The 22,793-nt window shown below is 37.8% G+C and overlaps 2 protein-coding genes across 2 annotated transcripts in view; one reads left to right on the top strand and one right to left on the bottom strand.

Moving 5' to 3' along the window:
* Positions 1-2,157: 2,157 nt before the first annotated feature.
* TM4SF4 (transmembrane 4 L six family member 4) lies at positions 2,158-7,923 on the bottom strand. Its single transcript, XM_062582316.1, has 5 exons — positions 7,601-7,923; positions 7,252-7,341; positions 4,510-4,643; positions 2,746-2,935; positions 2,158-2,432 (listed from the first exon to the last, which is right to left on the bottom strand). Exons 1-5 carry the CDS (start codon positions 7,772-7,774, stop codon positions 2,415-2,417), a joined length of 606 nt encoding a protein of 201 aa, XP_062438300.1. The 5' UTR covers positions 7,775-7,923; the 3' UTR covers positions 2,158-2,414.
* LOC134143894 (glutathione hydrolase-like YwrD proenzyme) overlaps positions 5,035-22,793 on the top strand; it is a 29,369-nt gene continuing 11,610 nt past the window's right edge. Inside the window, 6 exon segments of the mRNA XM_062582314.1 lie at positions 5,035-5,056; positions 10,959-11,101; positions 14,075-14,224; positions 15,799-15,976; positions 16,949-17,144; positions 22,437-22,589. Of these exon segments, the coding sequence (XP_062438298.1) occupies positions 11,002-11,101; positions 14,075-14,224; positions 15,799-15,976; positions 16,949-17,144; positions 22,437-22,589 (777 nt within the window). The 5' untranslated portion in view covers positions 5,035-5,056; positions 10,959-11,001.

Below are 22,793 nucleotides of genomic sequence, written 5' to 3'. Positions count from 1 at the left end.
TCCAGAGGTCCCTTCCAATGTTACCATTCTATGATTCTATGCTCCTGTATAGATTGGAAGTTTTAAGAAAAGGAGTTAGGAGTTGCTCATCTCAGCTGAACTGAGCATTGTAACCTGTGTTCAAATCAGTAATTCAGTTTTGAACTTCTAGAAAGTTGTGAGGGAAGCTTGGAGAAGCACCATAAGAATAGCGAGTAGTATCAAGAACATCAGTTACGATGAAAGAGTGAAAATTTTTTCTTTCTTCTGTCAGAAGGCATGAGGTTTGAGACATGATAACCGTCTCCAAGTATATGAAAGTTTCCTGCAAGTATAGTATTGTTGCATACACTTTTCTATAAGCTCATTGAGGAGAGAACAGTTTTGCACTAGGGAAGAACATGATTATGTATTAAGAAAGTCTTTCTAACTCTAACAGTCATTAAGCACTGTCATAAATTGCTTAAGGAAGATGTTGGATTTTTATATATGGAGATTTTTAAGAACAAGTTGGGCAGATGTCTTTCAGAAACAATTTAAGTGCTCTTGGCACTGGCTTGATATACAGGGATCCCTCCCAGCCCTGGCTTTCGGTGGTTCTAAGTTACCATGTTATCTTTGTTAGACAAGGAAGCTTGGTGGGTAGCTTAGTGCCCTGAGTAGATATCAAGGGGTCAAATGCCCCTTTAAGTCACAAGTAGAAACAGATTTGTTGGACTCATCCTACTTCTTACCATGAATATTTTCCTACATAATCTAAGCGTCATTAAGTTTTATGGACTGGGCAGAACCTAAGAGATTCAGGACAAGAATTACAGGTATCCTGTAGCATGTATTTCAGTATATATAGATAGATAGATAGATTGGTGTGTTAATTGCACTTTCTTGTGACAGCTGGATTTAAATAGGTTATGTCACTCTCCTTTCCACAAGTACCAAAATTCATATCATCTCAGAAATAGGGAAATTCATTGGATGCAGGATTGACAGCTGCCACAACCAGGCAGGTTGTGGTTCTTCTCTGTAGCTAATAAACTTTGCCTTTTGCTGTTAGAATAAATGGCTAGACAGCACGCCTGTATCAGCAACACAGTGCAGCTCTGTCCCACCCGTCTCAGAATATAGTGGGGAAAGCTGAAAGAAACTTCAGAGAAAGAGAAGAAACGTGGAATAGCATCTAGATGAGGAATAGGTACATACACTAATACTCTTCAGGCTAAAAAAGAGAACGCTGAGAGGAAGTGTGAGAGAACCTATAAAATTAGGTATATTGAGGAACAGAGGGTAGGACTGGCTGTGTACTAATTCTTATAATGCAAGAAAGAGGAGGCATTTTTCTGACAGGGTCAGAAAAAAAGGAGGTTCTTCACACAGTGTGAAGTTAGACTGTGGAATGAGTATTATAATCCAAGAAAAAAATGGACAACATTGTGGAGAAGAACTCTGTCAAGAACAGTTAAATACAAAGACAGAGCCTTTGGCTCAGGAAATCCCTGGACCACAGAGTTGAAGGCTGAGAAAGTGCTCTGGGGAAGTGTCTCTACAAGCTTTCCTTATACTTCTTTCTCTTACAGCCATGCTGTGTTCTTCACGTTCCCTCTTGTGAGAGTGACAGAAGGCGGAGTGACTGTGACTACCAGTGACAGAGTGACTCCTGGGAGATAGATTGAAGGTCAGTGAAATGAAATGCCGAAATAAGCCAGAGCCCCATCGTGCCAAGAAATGGCTGTATTACAGCATTTCTGACTGAATGCCTGATGTGAGGCAGGGTATCATGGTGTCCAATTTGATTCATAATGCTGGAGACTGGGGCTCCACAGTACCCTGCTCTTGGGCTTGTTATTTTGATCACATACTTCCCTGTCCAGTGGTGCTGTTGAATATACCCAGACACAATTGAGAAAAGAGACCTCACCATGAGAATCAGGAACACCTTTTGTAACAAAGAATTTCTTTATAAAGAGCCTTTTAATCATAGCTGTTCTGGAAGAGAAGTTCTCACTTTTCTATACACATAAACATGTAGTCATAAAAATTTACATTTGCAGGAGGTATTTCCATTTGATAAACCTCAAAGGAAAGTAGATACAACTGTACTACAACTGAGCTTATATCAGCAGCTTTTGGTAATCTCCCGTCAAAGTTAATGCAGGAGGGAAAAAGAATATTTTGCCTGAGAATACTGTCTTTTCTAAATGGAAGCTGTTTTACAAAAATAAATATGAATGTGAGAGTTGAATAGCACTTATTTTATTCCATAATGAGGGGTTGCAGGAAGGCTAGAAGGGAAGTCAGAGCTTCATAACGTGAGTGGAGGGGAGTGCCCTTCATCCTGATCTTCTTAGCCAGAGACAATGTATGAGGGGTGCTTTATAGAACTGTTTCAAAAGGGAGTCTTCTCGGATCAGAAGGGTGTTCTGCAATATTCATATTCTTTAGACAGCTCCATCTCCCTGGAAAAATAAAAGCACAGAGGTAACTTAGTTCTTGCCATTTCTGTGACTTTCAGAGGATTTTATTGTTTTCCAGAGGCTGTGGGAAGTTGTTAGATAAACCCCATAAGTATGTAAAAGGACTGAAATGGTGTTTTCAGCGTGTGGTAACACTGTAAGGTTTTAACTGTACTTAGTCTAGTTAATGTTAAATAACATGACTATAGTCCTGGAGGAAGTCTAGTTTACTTTTTCAGACTGTCAGCTAATCAGGATTATTAGTACACAAAATGATTAAAAAAAAAAAAAAAAAAAAAAAAACGTAATTGCTCACCCCACAGCATCCACAACATTTGCAGTCCCCACAGACTGTTCCAAAGAGTCCATTCACAACCTGAATGCCACAGAGCACTGCTTGGATCCCACTCATGACTAGCAGCAAGGAAAATAAGGTCAAGTTCCAAGGAACTATATTTTCAGGTGATTTACACTTGTCCCAGATTGTGTGGTTACTTAGATAATCCCTGTGTGTGAGGGGAAAAACAAAGCAGTTACAAAGGAGGCAAAGAAAGGCGGGCTGATATGGCTAGCTGGTTGTTACTATTGTAATCTGATGTGACCAAAGTTTTGTTAGCTTTAGTACTGTACAAAATAATTATACTACGATCAATACTTAGTACATCATTTTTAATTTCTAGATCAAGTGAAGTAATTGGTTTCAAAAGATAAGACATTGGAGAACAACAATCAAGGGTAAGTCTCTATGTTTTAAATACAATCAAATACTTCCTGGTATTTTGTGAAGAAGAAATTATGAAATAAGACCGTAGCCAGATATTTGCCAAACTGATATTTGTCCCTACTAGCGTCTTTTGTTTGAAATAGAGTTTCCTACTGATTAATGTCATTTTAGTTACAGTGTTGAATGGAGCAGTGCTGACATCCAGTGGTACTGTAAATATGCCTAGAAAGCATACTTGTATTTGAGGGCTTCCTTGGGAATATGGCACCTCCTATAATTCCTTCATGGCAGAAAGCCAGGGATTTTATCTAATTACATTATTAATTAGTTATGTATGTTAAAACTGTGATCTTGGATTGGGGCATGTAATCCAGGGCATCAGAATGTGGTTGTGAAGAGGGAAGCAATGACTTAAATATTTATCTTCAATTTACTGTATTGCATTGTAAGTAAAACAACAAAGGAGATAGCAGTATGATAAAAGAACAAGAACTTCAGTTTTTCTAACAAATCATAACATGCTACAAAAACAGTCACATCTGGCCCACTGAACAGAAAAGAGCAACCTTTGCTATTTTAGATGCCTCATCTAATGAACAGCAAAATGATGTAAAGGTATTTTTCCTAATTTTTATCTTTATATTTTAATTTAAATGGGAACTGCTCAACTATTGATTATATTTCCTCTGGATTTTCTCAGTGCTGCTTTGTTTCCTGTGTTTTCATCAAGGGGTTCCTTGACTGCAGCCAAAGAGTATGGTGGAAATAGAGCATATCTTTACATAAAGACTCCGAGAATTAGACTAAAGCAGTATTTCCAGCCCCCGTTGGCCCACAAGCAAATAATATGTAGCACACAATATTACAGCTCTCAGCAGCTGAATCATTAGGGATTGTTGTCTTTCACACCACCTCGCTGGAAGTGATACATATGCATGAGAGCAGACATGTTTTAGTTGTGGCGTATGAAAACAGACAACTTCCAAATCCCATAAGATAGAATGACATAAATACTAATTCTCTGAAGACCATCAAATCTCAATATAGGATGTTACTGCTATCTGTTTAGCTGGAATTTAGCCACGTATACTGCTGATAACCCTAAGAATCAACTAGAACTCTGTGCATTTCTTCTTATTGGCTCCTTTGAAACTCAGTAATTTCAATTAGATATGTTATTACTTACACCCTCGCTCTTCAGTCTTATTTAGTATTGCTGTTCATTGCTGGTTCTTCTAAGAGCAGCTGTGTTTTGGTGACAGATACTATAATTGCTATTTTTACATAACAGATTTGGAAGTTATATCACAAACTTGAAGCGTGTATAACTTTTTTTGTCTAATTGTCTTGCCTTACCCGTTCTGGAAAGGATAGGCCCACTCTTGCCCAATTTCACACTTAGGGCCTTTGTTTAGGGCTACTGCTGACAAAGCAAAGCAGTATCCAGCTCCTAGAACTCCGACTGCAGCAAATATTATAGAAGAAAACATCTGACAGAGAGAAAAGTAAAGTTATTTTTGTTCTCATTCAAATGGTGAAACGTGCCCTATTAATGTGAGTGCACATTCTGTAAACTCAGCTCAGTAAACTCTTGAACAGCTAAAAAACATTTATTATGTAGATGTAACTTAATACATAATGCATGTGTGCACTGATATCTAGACACTTTAAGAGATATGAGTACCATTTGCCTCAAGAGTAAAGGACTTGATGCTAAAACAGTAGATGGCACGCTTATTCAGACAGTGTTTAGTCAACAAACCTCTTCTGTTGTTCACAAACCTCTTTTGTTCTTCAAGGTACCCTGTTTCAGTGGAGTTGCTGTCTTTCAGAAGAGATTATAAGGAAGACTGAAGTTCTGGAGCTCTTTGGCAGTTAAAAAAAATCATCAGTAGCTTTACAGGTTAGTTTTGGCATCTTGGTCATAGTTGGACTAGTTGATTATATTGTGCCTTCCTGAGTCTTCCCTTCAAGTGTCAAATTAGTATACTCTTCTCTATCTTCTCATCTGTGCTTGTCCTCATGAGCTCTAGTAGTGCAATTAGAATTACTAGAAGATGTCAGGATGCCTTTGTTTTCCTAGCTTTCCATTAAGCCTTTTTTTGTATATGCAAATATATAAATAAATCATGTAAAAATTAATGCCCTACTTGAATTTTGAAGCATTTGGTTAACTGTAATAGTTTGTGGGTAAAGGTGTCTTGTATTAGATCAAAGTGATATAGGTGGATAATAAAACCACACGCACTATCAGGTCTATGAACTTTTATTCAGACCTCATCACCAAGACTGTTGCCTGAGTGTTAAAATGCATTTTTTTTTTTTTTGTTATTTTAGTTACAAGGCTAGCTTCAAGTTTATGTTAATGTAGTGGACACCATAATAATGGTGTTTCTGTTAGCATACAGGAACAAATTCAGTTCTTGGTCATGATGTAATAAGCCTGCATCACACAGAGGGATGCTGTCCACCACGGGCTCTCAGCTGACCAGAAATGAACCAGATTCTTCAGAACTCTCTTAATAGGATGTTGTGACTGTGTTGATGTTCCCGTGTTCCCTGTCTCTCAGCGAGCTACAGCATTAACAAGGTCATCAACAAGGTAGTGCACACAGAATACAGGTTACTTCAGGGACAGTGCTGTGCTTACATATGCTATAGCTTCTAGCCTACAGTGGCTCATGTCTGTCTGGTGTGAGTAGAGGCAGAAGGCACTCGTAGTTGGTCACCTTGTTCACATAACATGTTCCAAGTTCAGCTGAATTGCAGAGCTGTGAGTGGAAGCCTAGCATCAAAACATTAATAGTTTGGTAGGTGTTGGTATTTGTGGTCTTCAAATTTAAACTAATCTAATCTAAGGTCACTTCTAACAGAAATTTGATAATAAGATTTTTGTGAAGAGAAATACGTGGCTTCTAAATTTCAGACTCTTTATTTGGCTGTCATTCTAAAAGCCTTCAAAATTGGAAGTGTTGGCTCCACGTTCATTATAAGAGATATTTAGAAGCTGTATTTCTCCCTTACCATAGAATGGTGTGGAGCAGGAGAGAGATTTTTCAGTGTAGAAAAGTCTTGGAAGGATGTTACAAACAGTACAGTGTGAAAGAAAAACAGTAATTATCATGTGCTGGTTTAAAACAGTTGTGGTTACTAGGTCAAATATGCAGTAGTCTATCTTTTTTGAAACGCCTCCCCCCCCCGCATATATAGAAACTTGTTTCCCATTTTCTGCCTTTTATTATATTTGTTATTTTATTGCCTGGTTCTCCCATGTAAGCTCCATCCTCCCCCACAAAAGAAAACCCACACTACACCTGCTTTTTGGAGATGGCCTCTTGGAGAGAGTTATTCTCACAGTCATGATTCTTTTTCCTTTTTTTTTTTTTTTTGGGGGGGGGGGCATTAACTGAAAAGCTGTTCCTTTCTAAAGATCCACTTGTGCCAAACAGAATGCATCTCAACTAAAGGACAGACTTTCCTAGTAGAGATTTATTTACTGTTTGTTTCACTTCTAAACAAAAATGTTTGAAATGTTTACTAGCGTCTTAAGGTATTCATTTAAAACTTTCTACCTGTTCTGTAAAAGGAGGCTATTACTTCAAAATCAAACTTGGTCTGACCTCACAGGTGAGGAACTAGATGATCTCCCAAAGTCCCTTCCAAACTGAGCTTTTCTGTGAACCTAATAAGATACTCCCAGCCCATTGCGTGGATGTGTGATGAACTGGTAATGTAACAGAGCTTGTGCAACTGTCAAAGTAATACTAGAACTGCTGACAAAAATGATTGGAGAGAGAACTAACACAGAGGAAAACAAAGCAGAGTTTTTTCAGAAATTTCTTTTAGTAGCATCTATTATAAATATATTGTGCGAGCAAAATGGCATTACAGTTATGGTACCTGTGGCAACATCAAATGTACAGTGCAATTTTGAAATCCTGCTATTTCTACTTCCCAGCACTGAAACAAATGGCAGGGCTATGTGTCTTACTCTCTGGACAGATACTCAGTCTCTCAATGACTGTGGGCACAAGATACGTATGTCTTTATTAGTAACAATTTAACTTTTACTTTTTTTCCACAATGCCTTTCACTTACCGCAAACCTCTTTCCACAGCTCTCATTACCACAGCATCCACAGCAATCATTATTCTTAAGGCCCAAAAACACCAAGGCAGGAAAGATCATCTACCAATAACAGAAATATAGTTTGAATTGAGATGATTTCAAGTTACATTTGCTTTTAAATACAATTGTTCTATGTCTTTTTTTTCTTATTACTAAATTAAATTACTTATAGCAAATCTATTGGATAATTTATTTATTGTTTTAAAAAGTATTTGCATTGTTGGAACCTACATTTGAGATGCTGAGGACAAAGCAATAACTCAAAGTCTGGGTTTGGATGGGGGGAAAATGGTGGGAATAACTGAATTTATATACTCACCAATAAACCAGATCCCGCGATCCCTCCAAAGTACCAAACCTCATCTGTAATGTGTTCGTTCTTGTCGACCACTTTTCCTCCAGGGAAAAACAGCAAAATGTTAGCGAGGGTACATAACACAGCCAGGGGGATTAGAGTGATTCCCAAGCACTTAGCACAATCTCCAGTGCACATGCTTTTTTAAAGAAATTGCAAATGCAAAGACAAAGGAAAAAAATCTCTCTGAGGTTCTCAGCAGTGTTTTAAAAAGGAGCTTCTCAGTGTATTTTACAAAATCCAACTTCTGCTATGCCTTTAGAGGAACTGAGCTTGTGGACTGCTGCACCGTCTCTGAAGGGAGCATTCTGTCAGTAATGTGGTGTGCTGGCTATTTATAAGCTCTCACTGCCATGATGTCAATTTTCTGAACCTCCATAAATGAAATTACGTTTAGTTCAGCCTCTCGTTTTACCATGACAACCAATAACCTCTGTTAATATTCTACTAATGTGGATGAGACATCCGTTATCTGGGTTCAGGTCATGAGTAAATATCCTTCTTAGTTCTGGATCATCATTTTTACAATACTCTATCTGTCTTCATGCTGCAAAATACTTCTTTGTAGAGACTGAAGTGAAAATACATAGTGAATGGGTTTATGTTAATGATAGCCATATGCAATGGAGAAGTTCTACTGAATTTTCTTTTATTTAGGAAGGTTAAGCTAATAATTCCTTGTTTTGAAGCACTCAAATAACTTTCAGATTTCCAATATATAATAGCTTATTATGGAGTCAGTGCTTTGTGTCTGGTATGTCTGAAAAAAGGAGAAAGTTCAAAAAAGTTTCAGTGGACTCTTTCCTTATGTTGTGTCATTTTGTGTTCGCTAAGGATGATGTGTTCCTGTAAAGCCCAGTATTACATCTGCACTCAAGCAAAATATACACTTAAAATTACACTAAATGTGGCAAGTAGACTTCAGAGCTGAAACAAAGCCTCATTATCTGAGCATGCAACTTTTGCTCAGGGTGTCCATGCGTAACAAGTTGGAAGATCAGAGCAATAGTGCTTATGCATCTTACATGCCCATAATTATAACTTTGCGCATGCTAACACCCTACACATTTTGGGAGTGTTTCCAGTTAGAGAGGCATAAAATGTCTGTAGGATGCAGAACCCATTACAATAAAGCCAGTCTGCAAATAATCTAACACAGGTTTTACATGAGACCCAATCTAAATGGAATGAGAACTTCCAGTGTAGATGTGCTGAGTTGGCTACGTTCAACAAAACTTCTGTTTTGAAAGACACTTCTTCACTCCAGCAATTTTTAAGTCAGCTCCCATACCTCCTATTACATTCCTGTAAATATATTTGTGAAAGCAGGAGCATATCTGGGGGAAGAAAACTGGTTGCAGATTAGTAAATCTTTGTTGTAATAAAAAAAAAAAAAAGCCAAAATAAGCTACAAAGTGGATTTGAGACAGTGTATATATGAAACGAGTAGATGTAAATGTTTGTTGAAATGAACATCTCTGTTCAAGCAGGCCCTGCAGCCTTCTAACAGATACTGGATACCTACTCTTTTATACTCAGACTTGATGTATTGTGTTGTAAAATTTATTGTACAATAACTTTCATGCCAGTCTTCATGCGTGGCAAACAGTGATAGATGCTATTCCACTGTGGTTTTTGTGTGGACCATGAAAATTCCATGAATTTTGAGATGGTAACTGATTTCCATTTTGTTCAGTGGATAAAGCTCAGGAGTTTTTCATTCAAACTTGAAACAAGCTTTTTTTTGAGTTGTTTGTGGCTTGTTCTTGATCCATGTAGTGAATTTTCAAAGACAGGCAGTCTAGCAATAAATAGCAAAAATCCTAAGTATTCTTTCTAGTGGATGGGAGACAGCATAGGGGTTTTGGGCAGGGTGTTCAGTAAAAAACCTAGCTGGCTCCTTCTGAAATCGTATAGTGGGAGTGACCTGTAGTTAATGATGAAAACGTTAAATCACACTAATGCAAGTTTTGCAATTTGCTTTATAACTAGTGTGTCATAACTTTGTAAGTACCATTGCCCGTTTAAACAGCACATTATTACTGAATACAGGCAACAGTGCCAACAAACCGTTGTGACCAAAGCCTGTACTGGTGACACAGCCAGATCAGAACCCAATGAAATTATTTTTATATACACTAAAGATTAATCACAACCATTTTTAAAAAAATCCTGTAGTAGCCAATATGCCAACATTAGGTTTCAGTGTTGTAGTGAAATCTAGCAAGATGAGAGCTACTTTGCTCTCCAGTACTATTACAACAAAAAGTTTCTTTATTTTGTTGTCACATATTTCTCACTAATGGTTTTACTGGTGATCTCTCTGATATTGTATGGTGATGTGATGCAGTTTAATGCTGATCTGCTCAAAAGCAGTATGTATTTCTTTTTCTCTTATATTAATATTGCAGATTTGGAATAGGTTATAGTTTGTTTGACCATGACAACCACCTGGAACCTGACCATGGGTTATTTTTAGTCTGTGCAACTGAAATGGGAATTTTCTGTCCTTTTGTCTGACTGTTATGTGCTTAATTTCTTGTTGTTAGCAATGCAAACATTTCCAAATGATTTCATCAATGAGACCGCCAGAAATTATCCTAAATACTTAATGTAAGTGAGTACATCAAGCATATCTAAAGTGACCCTGGAGGCATTCAAAATGAGAAAAAACATATCCATCCATAGGAGATTCTTTGCAGAGGCACCAGAATGCTTCTGGTCTAAGAATCTTACCTGCTCTTGACAAAAGTCATTCTGAGCTCCTTGTTCCTGTTCTTAAAGCAAGTACAGAGCATGTAAAATGCTGCTGTTTGCAGCTGCCACACGTGTGTGTGCACTCACACACTCTTGCACATACACTCTCACATGCACGCATGCACACGCGCGTGCACGCACACACCCGCACACACACCCGCTGCAGCTGTCTGTGGCCTCACCAGTGTTAGTTGCTGGTGCCTGGGTGGCTCCTGGCACATTGTACCCAATGATCAGAGTCCATTCAGCCAGAGCATTGCATGCCTGGAAAAGGAGTAATTTGAATAAAGATTAAATTTGTCACTGATCTGTAACTGTTTCCCAGATGACAAAGCATGATTAACACAATACTTGCCTGTGTCATTTCTAGATTTCCTGTTCAAATTCCACTGGCCTGGATGCAGATGGACTGGCCTGAGAAATGCTTTAGGTGACATTTCTGCAGAAATCATTAAAGTATAAGAGGCCAGGCCTGGAGCTATCATTGGTAGTCATTTGTCATACATCTGCTGTCAGCAAGTGCATAGTCTTTCTCCACTGGTTTTGATATATCTTTCTCTTTCAGATTCTTCGCTCTTGGGTCACAACATTATTCCCTTGGCTTGGAAATGGCATCTCAGCTCAGATTCTTTTCCCGAAGGTCTCCTGTGGTTTGTACTCATGGCTGTGTTGCATCAAGTCAAGTGCTTGCTACAAATATTGGTCTTGGTAATCGTATTTTGACTTAAATAGATGAATGTGTCTTAACAAGTACTTTTGATGCATTTATTCATTTTTAATTGTAGACAGCTGTGTCTTGGTCAGTTCTTGAATCAGCGAACTTGTTAGATGATTATGACCTAAGGTAATGAGTTCATGCTTTTGTGATTTTTTGTAGCTGGTTTTCTATCTTAAATGTAGTTTGAGTATCTGGAGTTTCATAAATTTTTGTTAGAAGTTCTGATCCTTCTTCCAGTTAAGTCAGGGAGAATTTTGTGATGAATTTACTAGTAGGATTGGACTTACAGTAGCATAATTGAAACCAAGCCTTGTGAAGTCTCTACTGCTGCATGTAAATTTGTGTGTATGTGTGTCTTTGTTTATATGGTCAAATATTGTTCTCAAACAAGAAAATACAGAAGGAACTTTCTGCATAAAACAGCCCTGGAAAGTTGCCTTGTTGAAGAGGCACACATTAACACAGTGTTATGTCCTTCCATTGAGGAGTAGATATGGACTGGTTGACTCTGGAACAAATTCCCTTGGGAGGAAAAAAAAAAAAAAAAAAAAGACCTAAGAAATGTTTCTCTCCCAGCTCTGATATCAATATGATAAACACAAATGAATGTCAACAGATGTGCAGAGGGGACAGACTCCATTGCTCTTTGCTAGCGATTCAAACCAGCCACCCCTTTGCTATGAAATGTGTAGATGTGGAATGCATATGGGGGAAATGCTAAAAGATTAGGACTTCATTACTGGGGCTGTGTATGTGCCAAGTAGAAGTCATCACACAACTATCCACAGCTTTCATGCAAGAGAAATTAATTCCCTTTTCTGTTCACAGACTTCTCCATCAAATCTCAGGGCTAGCTATATAGTGAGGCATGTGAAAGCAGACAGGGAAAAAATGTCTGAGAGAAAACCAGGTATTGTGGGCTTCCCTTTCACAGTCTTCTCCTATAACACCCCCAGCTCCTGAACATCCCCCTCGTCTCTGAGAACAGACTAATAACGTACACAACTTTTCTAGCATCTTTTTTGACCTTTGTCCTGTTCTTGACATTTCCGTTCAGATAAGAGCTTGTGACAGATGTAGCTTGGCACAGGTGGTATTTTAAGTTGCACATTAATATTGTGAATATAGAAAAGCAAAGCATACTAATGAAGAATATTTATTAAGAGAAATGGGCAGGGAGATATATGAGAACCAAAAGAAGCCTGGCTCTGATTCTTGTGCTGGTAGTTTTAAGTGACGTCAAAAGTATCATTATAACTTTGATTGATGAAAAATGATACAGAAATTTATTTTACATACAAATTGGACTTTTACAGTTTCGTTGTAACTTAGCTTTATACTTCTCTGCTGTCTTACTGTTTTTAATTGTGTTGTGTTACTTTCCTTTTTACCAAAGATCACACCTTCTCCATTGCCTGTTCATTAGCTTCTCCCTCAAATGCCTTCAAGCTTTCTTTTCTACATGGAACATCTGTTAAGGCTTTAATAAACCCAGTCCTTCATTCTCCTCAAGACTTACTCTAACAGTGGGGCCATTAGGTAACTGTCAACCTGTACCAACTAGCTGTGTGGCCACTAAGAAATCTCTGATGAATCTCTGATTTATATTACTTTAAGTAAGTAATGCATCTTTTTATTACTGCTTATTTGTTTAGTTTTTGTAAGATTTATTTTTGGAGTTCCTTTGCAGAAAATACATTTTCTTACATATTACTCAAAATCCCTTTTTTGTAAACCACAATCCCTGAAAGAGAAAACAAAAGAGCGTCACTCCTACTGTGGACCATATAAACAGCACTGAAATACAATTAATAATTAGTACTGATGTCCAAAATCCCAACTGAGGTAATTTCCAAAATGGGAGAAAAAGGGAGCTGGTCCATTCAGGATTGTCTGTTAATTATTTCTGTGTGTATGTGTATGCATTTTCTAGTTTTGCTCTAATTTTTGTCAAAATCCACAGGTAAAAGATCAGAATTATTTCCACAACCTTGTGATTGTCTGCAGTTACAAATTCCTCCTATCACCCTGAGTGCACAATTCTGTTTCGCATCTTCATTCTCTTATTGAGTATAATTTAGATTTTCTTCTTCCTCCTAATATTACAGAATTAGATATTCAAGCAAGAGGTGGCCTGTGAAAACCACGTCATTTTCTTTAAGCTTGAGATAAATTTGCCTCATGTTTCTAATTTTATTCTTCTAATGATTGAACTGGTTTTCCTGCCTTATAGGGGAAGCTTCATTATGCTAATGATGCTATCACTGCTATTGATTTTTTGTAAGCTTCCTCTTCTTTCTTGGAATAAACATACTTGTCACTTACTTACCGTATGTCTTTGGAGCCTTGTAGCGTTCATTGTGGCACAGTGCATTTCTGAAGAATGCAGTAATGTGCAGTGTGCCTCCATACGTATTCTGCCCTTAGGAGCAGTGGCTTTCATACCTTGTTCTACTTGTAGTTTATTTTTCTGGCAGATAATGCAGCTGATGTTTCACAAGAAAATTTCAGTTATAAATGACATTTGTGCCAGTTCTGTAGAGCCCCGAAAACATGAGAAAATTGAAATTACTGTTGCTTGAGTGAAATCTTAGTTACAGGTTGAAGTATGTAGCACAAATTACCATCAAGTTCAGTGAAGGCAGATTTTAATGCTTGGATTGTTGTTTCCAGCAGGTTTTTTTCTGTCTTCGTTTCTCCTTACATACTAAGATTCTTATACTTTTGTATCTTCCACAAGAACAAACATCTTTAAGCCGAGAAGTTTTTCACAACTTCTGTCTCTGAACCTGAACCTGGAAGTTCCTTCTTTGCATCTGGAAATGCTCAAATCCTTATTACCTGGTCACATCCTGGTTGGAAAGGTTCCCTTCTCTTTCTCTCTCCCCTCCTTCCCCCCTCCCCCCCTTTTTTTCCAGGGGACTTTCAGATTGCTCAGATTTTGATAGATATCTCTATTGCAGATATTTTAAAGAATGGTGGGAATGCAGTAGATGCTGCTGTGGCAGTAGCTGCTGCCCTCAGTGTCACTGAACCTGTCAGCACTGGCATTGGTGGAGATTGCTTCTGTCTTTACTATGATGCAAACACAAAGCACGTGCATGGTCTTAATGGAAGATAAGTTCCAAAGATAAAGCCTGGGGGCTCCTCTCTTGTGCTAAATACCAGTGCAACTGAGAGGAAAGTGCTCCTGTGAATTCATTAACTCACCATACCTAAGAACAATTTATGGCGTAAGTGGCTCCAAGTGCAAAGTAGGAATAATGCTGCAAGTTTAAACAGAGTTGTTTTGCTTTTACTCTGGCCCAGAATACCTTTCAGACCTTTCTTTCTAGACTTAGTGATAGGCAGGGCGAAGGAGGTAAGAGAGAACTAGCTTACTTAGCACTTGTTTGTGTTGCTGTCAAACAGCATTCCCATTATGTTAGCTCTTCAATACCATATGGGCTTCTGTGGTAGTAAGGAGATGTGGGGTTGTGCATCAGTCTTGAAGTGAGTATGTCTCTCTGGTTACGTCCCTGCTTCTTGGCTTAGGATCCTCCCTTTGTGTTGTCTAGCTGATTGTTTTGTATGCTGTGCTGAAATGGTATAATTGTGGCCTCATAGCTCTGTTGCTCCTCCTAATCTGTCTTTCTATAATGGATGTTACAGACATCCTTGCTCTAAAATCCCATGTGTGGAAATGGTTCATGTGTCTCAGAGAAAAGTAGTGAACCCTGGTTTGCAGGAAAAGATAGCTAGTGTGAAAAGGATGTTCATCCTGAGCTGTTTTATTATTCATACCTAGAATACCTGGATGAAATAGATAGGTTCAGTTTTACTTCCAGATCATGTATCTGAAAAGAGGACAGTTCTCCTTATGGATCATAAACTGTAGATTGTGGAGGGAAGCAGATTGGAAAAGGGAGAACTGCTTTCTGTGGAATTGGAAATAGATCATTCCTGTTTACTTTGTGGATCAAATTCCAGAGACAAGTATGGCTTTCAGTTTGTTTGAATTTAAGAATTGCCATGGATCTGATCTTCCAGGCTGTTTATTTGTTGTACTTAGAGGAGATTCTGTACAGCTTTTGACTGACAGCCAGAATGTTATAATTTACTGAGTGTATTTTAATCAATTTGCTGTGAGGCTTGGATGTTTAATGCTTCATATTTATCATCCTCATAACAACAAACATGTTTTAAGCTGGCTAGTTCATCTCCCATGCTGATTTCACTGGGGACATGTTTGTTAAGAAAGGGGTTAGAGTCCATATTTACACCTCATTTCCTCTTCAGCTGTTTGTTTAACTTCCTTCTGTTCGAATTATATTAAAAAGAGAGAGTTTCATGACTGAAGAGAGAAGAGTGTTTTCTTCCACATAGAGCTCCTCTTATAGAAAAATAACGAAGTTAAAAAGGAAGCAGCCAGTTGGATTTTTAGCTTGACAGGACCTTGGGGATCTGAAAATAATATTCGTTCTGGTGCCCTTTATGTTCCTATTTTGTTAATGGGGGATGAGAGAGGATGGAAACATTAAATATTGCAGCAGCAACATGAAGGATCTGGATTTCACGTATCATATGATAGAAATGAAACCATCGGAACTGCTGTCATGCAGTGCTTGGACCAGTATTTATGCTCCTTTGGCATATGACTGACAGCCTGTTTCCTTTGTCACTTTATATATGTGCTGCTTTTTGTTCTGCAGTGGCAGGTCTCCAAGGGCACTGACTATTGAGCTCTTGAAAGAACAAGGGTTTGATGAAGCAAATCCTCTTCCTCCACTTCATGCCCATAACGTCACAGTGCCTGGTGCAGCAGCTGGCTTGTGTGATGCTGTTTCTCTGTATGGAAGTAAAAAGGTGAAGCTAAATGAAAATGCGCAATACACTTTCAAATTCTTTTAAGTTCCCAGTATAAACAAATATGCTGCAAGTGGGATTGTAATCTTTTTAATAAAGCTAGGGTTTTACCAAAATGTAATAAAATATCAAGATATTGAATCCAGTATCTTTCTTTTAATGTACTTTTAACCTACATAAGAACAATATTAATGACAGACGGACTTCAGTGTAAACATTATTCATCCAACTTTTGGCTCTTGTTCATCCTTTTAAATTTTAACCCGTTACAAAAATAGCTCAGGATCCAGTCTAGGTGGGGAGATTTGAGCTTGAGGTTCAAGTCTGTCTTGAGTTCTTTTTGTTTCAGAAAAAAATGGTAGCTTCCACATTTTTTGTCTGCAAACTTGATGGCATATATTTAAATGGATTTTTAAAAGAATGCTATGTATGTAAGTTTTAGTGCTTGGTAGTGTTTCAGACACTGATTGATTTGATTCTAGCGGTAAAGTCTGGTGAGTGCTTTGAATAGTCAAGATGGTTCTTCCAGTAATGTTGCACTCAGTATTGTCACCAAAAAGATAAGGCTGGAAAAATAGTTTCCCTGAGCAGGTATAGGTTCTTTAGCATTGTTGTAAGCACTCATTGCATAGGTAAAATAATAATCAGAATCTATAAAACTGTTCTGATTTATAACATTAAAGACAGTGCTGCGAGGATGTTTTCAGGCAAAGTGCAATGTTAATGGATGCTGTTACTGTACTCATATGCTGAATGTTTGGGATTTGGGGAGAATGTGGGCTTATTTCCTGCCTCCCCCCCCGAAAACCCAGAATTCATACAAGTACCTCTGTGGATCTGTTTGTGTAAAAATTACTTGCTTCTAGGGGAAGTGTGTTGTGTAAGTCAAACTTGCATAAAATTTTGCTTTATAGGAGTGCTCTGTAATTTCAGTACTTCAAAAATAATTTTGCAGTCCTTTCCTGATCTTCTTTCTTAGCTCTCTCTCTCAGACAATTGCTACAGCCTGCTATTGAACTGGCTGAAAGAGGTTTTCCAGTGGCAGAGATTACTGCCTACCACTGGAAACGTGATGCTCATATTCTCCAGTCACTTCGAAACAAGCATGGGAGGGAGTTACTCATTGATGGCCAGGCACCACTACATGGACAGGTTTTCTCCAATCCCTTTTTGGCTAACACTTTTAAGGTAAGGAATGCACTTTTGGGGATACTCAAAACAATTGCAAGTCATTTTGCTTTGTTCTTCAGAACAAATAAAATGTTTAATTTTTAGTTATTCATTAAGGATCTAGTTAGATATCCTTTATGTATCCATGGTTCCTACTGTCTTCTGTAGAAGCCTTGTTGAAGAGGAAATGTGAGATTGAGTTGTCTTACCTAAATCTTTCTTCACCCATAGTTAAGACAGTGCATGATTACTATGAGATTATTTTGCTCACCATGCCTCAAATTGCTAGTGGCTTGTCCTTGTAGTCTTTGTACTTCCTAATGTCATCATTATGCTGCATAGGCTCTTGGAGTGCTCATGCTTGTGAACATGTGACTACATGTTTGTGTCTTTATCTGCAATGAATTTACTCCTTAGTCATTCCTGTAGCAGAGACCACAATTTGAGTATATTTGACTTTGCATTGTTGTGGTTTCTTACAGATCTCTCAGTCTACAGATAAGTCAAATTATAAAGTGAGACAGATCATGCAATGATAAGCCTAATTTCACACCATTTCAATAAAAAAAATGTTACTTTGTTATGAACCTATTGAAAAAATATAGTATAAAATCTTGAGTACGATGTGAATTGTATGCTACCTGTTGATATCCCCATGCAGAGACAGCAGGTACTGTACTTTCCAAAGAAAAGCCCATGGAGGCAAGAATGTGACATGCTACTGCTGTTAGCAGAATATGACTGCTTTTTGTTAGCCTAGATTTCTTGGCTGCGTGTTGGAAGGAGGAGAGGAAACCACCCCTCACACCCCTTCTGCTTACTTCTTTGCCCCGTAGTTCCCCCTATGTTGTTGCAGCTTTGGGAAGTTTGCCTTATTTCTGTTTTCAAATCTTTCATGTGAGGTGTGTGTTCCTCCCCCTCCCTCACCCTCCACCAGGTCATCTTATGCTTATGCCCAGAGGTCCTTGCAGTCATGAAATCAGCAATAAATAGAGCAAGAATTTGGTGTTCTGTAAATAGGCATCCAGATAGTCTGAGGCATATGAACTGTTTTGTACTACATTCTTTGTGTCTGGTAATTATTGATTTGTTGTTACCAAATTTCCAGGCTAGAAGAATTATACTGTTGGTAACTACATCCACATTAAATTCAATTAGTTCTTTCCACTGAAAAGCTCCATAGGTTCTGTCTGTCCTTCTGGCATATTTCTACTCACTGTCACTATGCAGTGTCTGTACAGGGCTCTTTGCTGAATTATTACTAAAGAAAAGGATTCTAGCTTTTCCTTTGTTTAGCTGTCTTTTTTTTTTCAGGCAAAGTTTATCCCAGCTTGATTAGTATTGTTATTTTCTTGTAGAAAGCCCATCTGGTTTTCAGGTGTGGAATCCTAGTTTCCTCTCGGGAGCGGAGTTGAAACATGTTAACTATTTCACAAATTTATCTTTTATTATACTCTAAATTTTTTTTATTTCATGAGATTTGAAGTGGACCATTTTATTTTATCCACGCAATTACTGAAAACATTCAAGATATGTTTTGGAAATATTTTATTAATTTTGTATTTCAGAAATGAAAACAAATGTAAAACATATTCTAAACTAAATCTTTCTGTTTAAAAACAAACGTGTGGAATCTTTATTGCTTTTGCAGGAACAAATTATATTTGATTCTATAGAGAGAGCTTCATTTCTGTACTGAAAGTTAGCAGAGATTGTGAACTCCAACACTTCAATTTTAGTTCTGTCATGAAGTCTAAAAAATGACGCAAGACTGTGTGTTATTGAATCCCTGAAGCATGAGATACACAGGAAGTGAACAGCAGCTGTGTTTTTGTCACTGTGTTGTAGGAGTGATACAGATTGCATTTAATGAAAGAAGAAATGTTTTTACTGTAAATAGGTTAATTAATGGAGGTTTTGCAGGAGCCTATGTTAAATTAATTTTATTTCTATGGCAACTCTTTCTGCTTCCTGGCTAACTTAGTTTAAATAAATGTAAGACTGAAATGGGCGGGAGATAGGCCTTTCTATTTAGTAATAAGGGGCAACTACCATAAATTTCCATATCCTGAACAGATAAATATAGGCACTTAACCTTGTTGTGTAGGGAATGTAATGTTACAGGTTGCTAAGAACCAAACGTCAGCAAAAACAAACAGCTAATTGAGAGCTAGAGCCTAATGATATGCCAGTTTGTCCATGCTAGAAACACATGGAAGATTTCAGCTGTAGGTAACAAAATGCATTGCTCTTCTGTTTTCCTTCTTAGAAATGTGCTATGAAATTATATTATATTTCTTAGTGTGACTAGAGCTAGGTAACTGTTACTGCATTCTGTGATTAAAAATAAAATCCTTACTCCTGTTTCTGCTTTAAGTTTGAAGCCAACTACCATGCTATTACAAGGCCCAGACAGAAGATCACCATTATGTTGGTTTTATTCAGAAACATAGTATTTGTGGGTTTTGGCTTTTGGTTTGCATTTTTTTTGTTTTGTTTTGGAAGTGCTGAATGCAAACAAGAGGTTTGTTCATAAAATTGTGAATATTGCCAGCTCAGATGTGGACAAAAACATTTTATTTCAAAATGTAAAATGAGCTCTGATCTTTTTTCATATATACTTTCCTCTCAAAACTAGAATATGGCATGTCACACAATAATTCATGTGTTTATACCCAATTAGTTTTTTTTTTTTTTTTAATGGTTAAAATTGTTTCAGGAAAGAGTTGACTCAGCTTGAGTTGATTAGTTATCACCTGTGTTAATATTTAATGGTGTCGTACCAGCCTGTACCCTGTTACTTTCGGGGCACTCCCATATTGTTTTGAGAGCTGAGGCATCTCCCCTCTTAATGCCAGGTGCCTGCGATAGAGTGCTCTGTGTGGCCTTTACAGGTGTGGTGTTTCTGTTGCATTTTTCTTTGTGTAAAGGCTTTGGTGGATCCTATCAGTGCAAGCATTAAGATTCAGAGGGCATAATCCTGGTCTTGCTGATAGTGATGTAAACTAGAAATAATTCAAGTTATCTGTATCTTATTTTGAAAAATATCCTGGCCCTTTTGAAGTTGGTCTGAGGTCAAGGGACTGTAGCAGCCCTTAGATGTCATACTTCACATCTTCTGCATCTGTTTCTTAATCTCTTTTGCCTGCACTTCCTTCTATCATGTTTTTCTATGTTTAGGTGTATATTGTTCCCAGTGCTTTTCAAGAAGATAAAATATAACCTACCAGGTCTGCTCATGGTGGGAATATGTAAGTTGCGGTGTTCTTAAGATGCCTTTTTCAACCCCTCAGGAGTACTGAATGTTTGTGTGCTGTGCAGTGTGAGCAGGGGTAAAAATCCATGAGCAGCCCTCATCTGCTCTTTCCCCCCCCAACACAAGGGAATCACAGAGAAAATAAGGCCAACATAAGCTTTTTCCTTAATCGTTACTGAAGGAATGGAGGTGAGTGTACAGCGTGGTAGCTAGTTCCTGAAAGATGGCCTCCGAAAGTGTTGTCAGACGTCCCTTGCCCTGGAAAGGGATAATAGCCTCAAGCGATGGTTTATGTGAATAGTGTTTTAGCTTGGGTTCCACAGTCAGATTTACTTATGGTTAAAATGTATGTCAGCATTGCATTTAGCAAAATTCATGCAAGCTATGGACAAGCAGCAGGATACTGTTTTGGAAAATGACAGAAGCTTATTGTATTAGAGTCTCTTGCTTTGCTTTGCCTAATGTAAAGGTGGGCTTTTTGTTTTAATTAACGTGCACCTCTGCTCCTGTTTTCCCTTTCTAGCTATTAGCAGCCTGGTGTTGTTTTGGAAACCGAGAATGGTAGAATGGTCTTACATGTTTGGTACTAAGGATTTATTTTAATAGTGTTAAGTTCTGTGTTTGTGAACTAATGATTTTATTGCTGCATTTTTGTTAATTTGTTGGTGACTCATCATGGTACCATTTAGAGCAGCTAAGAATACTACTTTCAAATGTAACCAGGTGTCCTATTCTACTTTCCATTGGAAAAAAATATATATATAAATGCTTTTTTTAATGGTGAATGTGTTTCAAAGCCTCAGTAAGACTTATAGCTTAGTTATGTCAGGATAAATTATTTTATATCATCATCACCAGGATATATCCTAATAGCACACTGTTGTGTTTCATTTACATGACTATGGGATTCTTTTCAGCTCTTCTGACTGTCATCATTGTATGACCTTGTGCAAGTGCTTCAGCAGCTCTCACACCCTTGTCTTTTTGCATGAAAGTATTGTATATATTTGCAATATAATTATCTATAATTACTCAAAGTTCCCCAACCTGCTACATGAAGTATCGTCTCAATACAATGACTTCTTCATACTCTGCTTCATCTTTCTACTCTCATGCTTTTATTGATTTGCCAGTCCCTTTGAGGGTAGACCTCATTCAGTAAATGTTGACAGTAACACTGAAATGCGTTAAGTCATTTTATCTCTGTGTGTGTATAGGATAAAATGGCCATTCCTGAAGAATTCAAGACCAGGATGAATTTTTGCAAGTGTGTTTGCGTAGCTGTTCCCTTTTTTTGCTCAAAGCCACACTTACAGTCACAGATAGAGTGTCTTCAGGTGCAGCAGACTTTCACTTTGACTTTGTCAAAACCCGTGTGTTCTGATAATGCTTTTCTTTTTTGTGATTTGTTTTTAAGTAGGAGTCACTAGCTTACATGATTTTTCACTTAGTGTTTTAATAAGCCATTTCATTTCATAAAATGCCACTTGTTGAAGCATCACGAACTAGTATAAACATTAAATCTCTCCACCTTTCTGTGATGCAAGTTGCGTTCCTGTTTTATAACTGGGGAGAATTTAAGGGTAGCGTTGTCAAACTTGGAGGTCTAAATTTAATCACCTATAATTGCTACTCAGGTAGTTGAATAAGTGTCCTAAATTTCAAAGTGCTGAATATTCCAGTACTCTAATTGAAATCTTTGCGATTTGGTTTGTGAACTGCAACAAACTTTAATTATGAATTGCAACTGGAATGTTTATGCATTCTTAAAAAAAAAAAAAAGAGTTGAACCAAACTAGAATATCTTCAAAATAACCAAAAAGAATGCATTAAACCTGCCTTCTTTGAGAAAAAAATGCCATTGCAGTAGCATGGTGATTGCTTGCTTAGTTTATCTCCTAGGATTGAAATTGGCACACTACAGTTTTGTGGAGTTTATGCATCTTGCTTACACAGCTCACCTACATCATTGAAAGATGTAACTTTTAAATGTCTTTAACACAGATTATCCTGTAAGGTTATTCTTACCTGATGACATTTTATTTCCTTTTCAGGAGCTGGCAAGATCTGGCAAGAAGGGGTTTTATTAAGGTCGGATTGCAGCTGCTATTGTAGAACCAGTCCAGAGACATGGAGGAGTGATGGATTTAGAAGATGTCAAAAGCCACACCACTGATGAGGTCAAACCAATTTTCACAAATTACAGGGTATGTGGACAGTTCTTTCCCTGAGACCGGCTGAGCTTGTGGGCGCTTCCCCCCCCCCCTTTTTTTTCTTTTTTTTTTTTGTTAGTTGTACCCCTCAGCCTGGAGAAAAGATGACTGAGGGGGGATCTTATCAATGTGTATAAGTACCTGAAGAGAGGGTGTCAAGGGATGGGGCTAAACTCTTTTCAGTTGACCCATGTGAAA

The sequence above is a fragment of the Rhea pennata genome, chromosome 9, assembly GCF_028389875.1.
Source record: "Rhea pennata isolate bPtePen1 chromosome 9, bPtePen1.pri, whole genome shotgun sequence".
Classification (NCBI taxonomy): Eukaryota; Metazoa; Chordata; class Aves; order Rheiformes; family Rheidae; genus Rhea; species Rhea pennata.
The sequence above is the reverse complement of the archived record's forward strand: the minus strand, read 5'-3'. Positions and strand labels throughout refer to the sequence as shown.

Excerpts from the sequence above, each read along its gene's own strand:
- TM4SF4 (XM_062582316.1), bottom strand. The coding sequence starts at position 7,774 with ATGTGCACTGGAGATTGTGCTAAGTGCTTGGGAATCACTCTAATCCCC. Across the intron at positions 4,644-7,251 it reads GCTGTGGAAAGAGGTTTGCG|ATGTTTTCTTCTATAATATT; the intron begins GTAAGTGAAAGG and ends TCTCTCTGTCAG. Across the intron at positions 2,936-4,509 it reads GCCTATCCTTTCCAGAACGG|GGATTATCTAAGTAACCACA; the intron begins GTAAGGCAAGAC and ends CCTCACACACAG.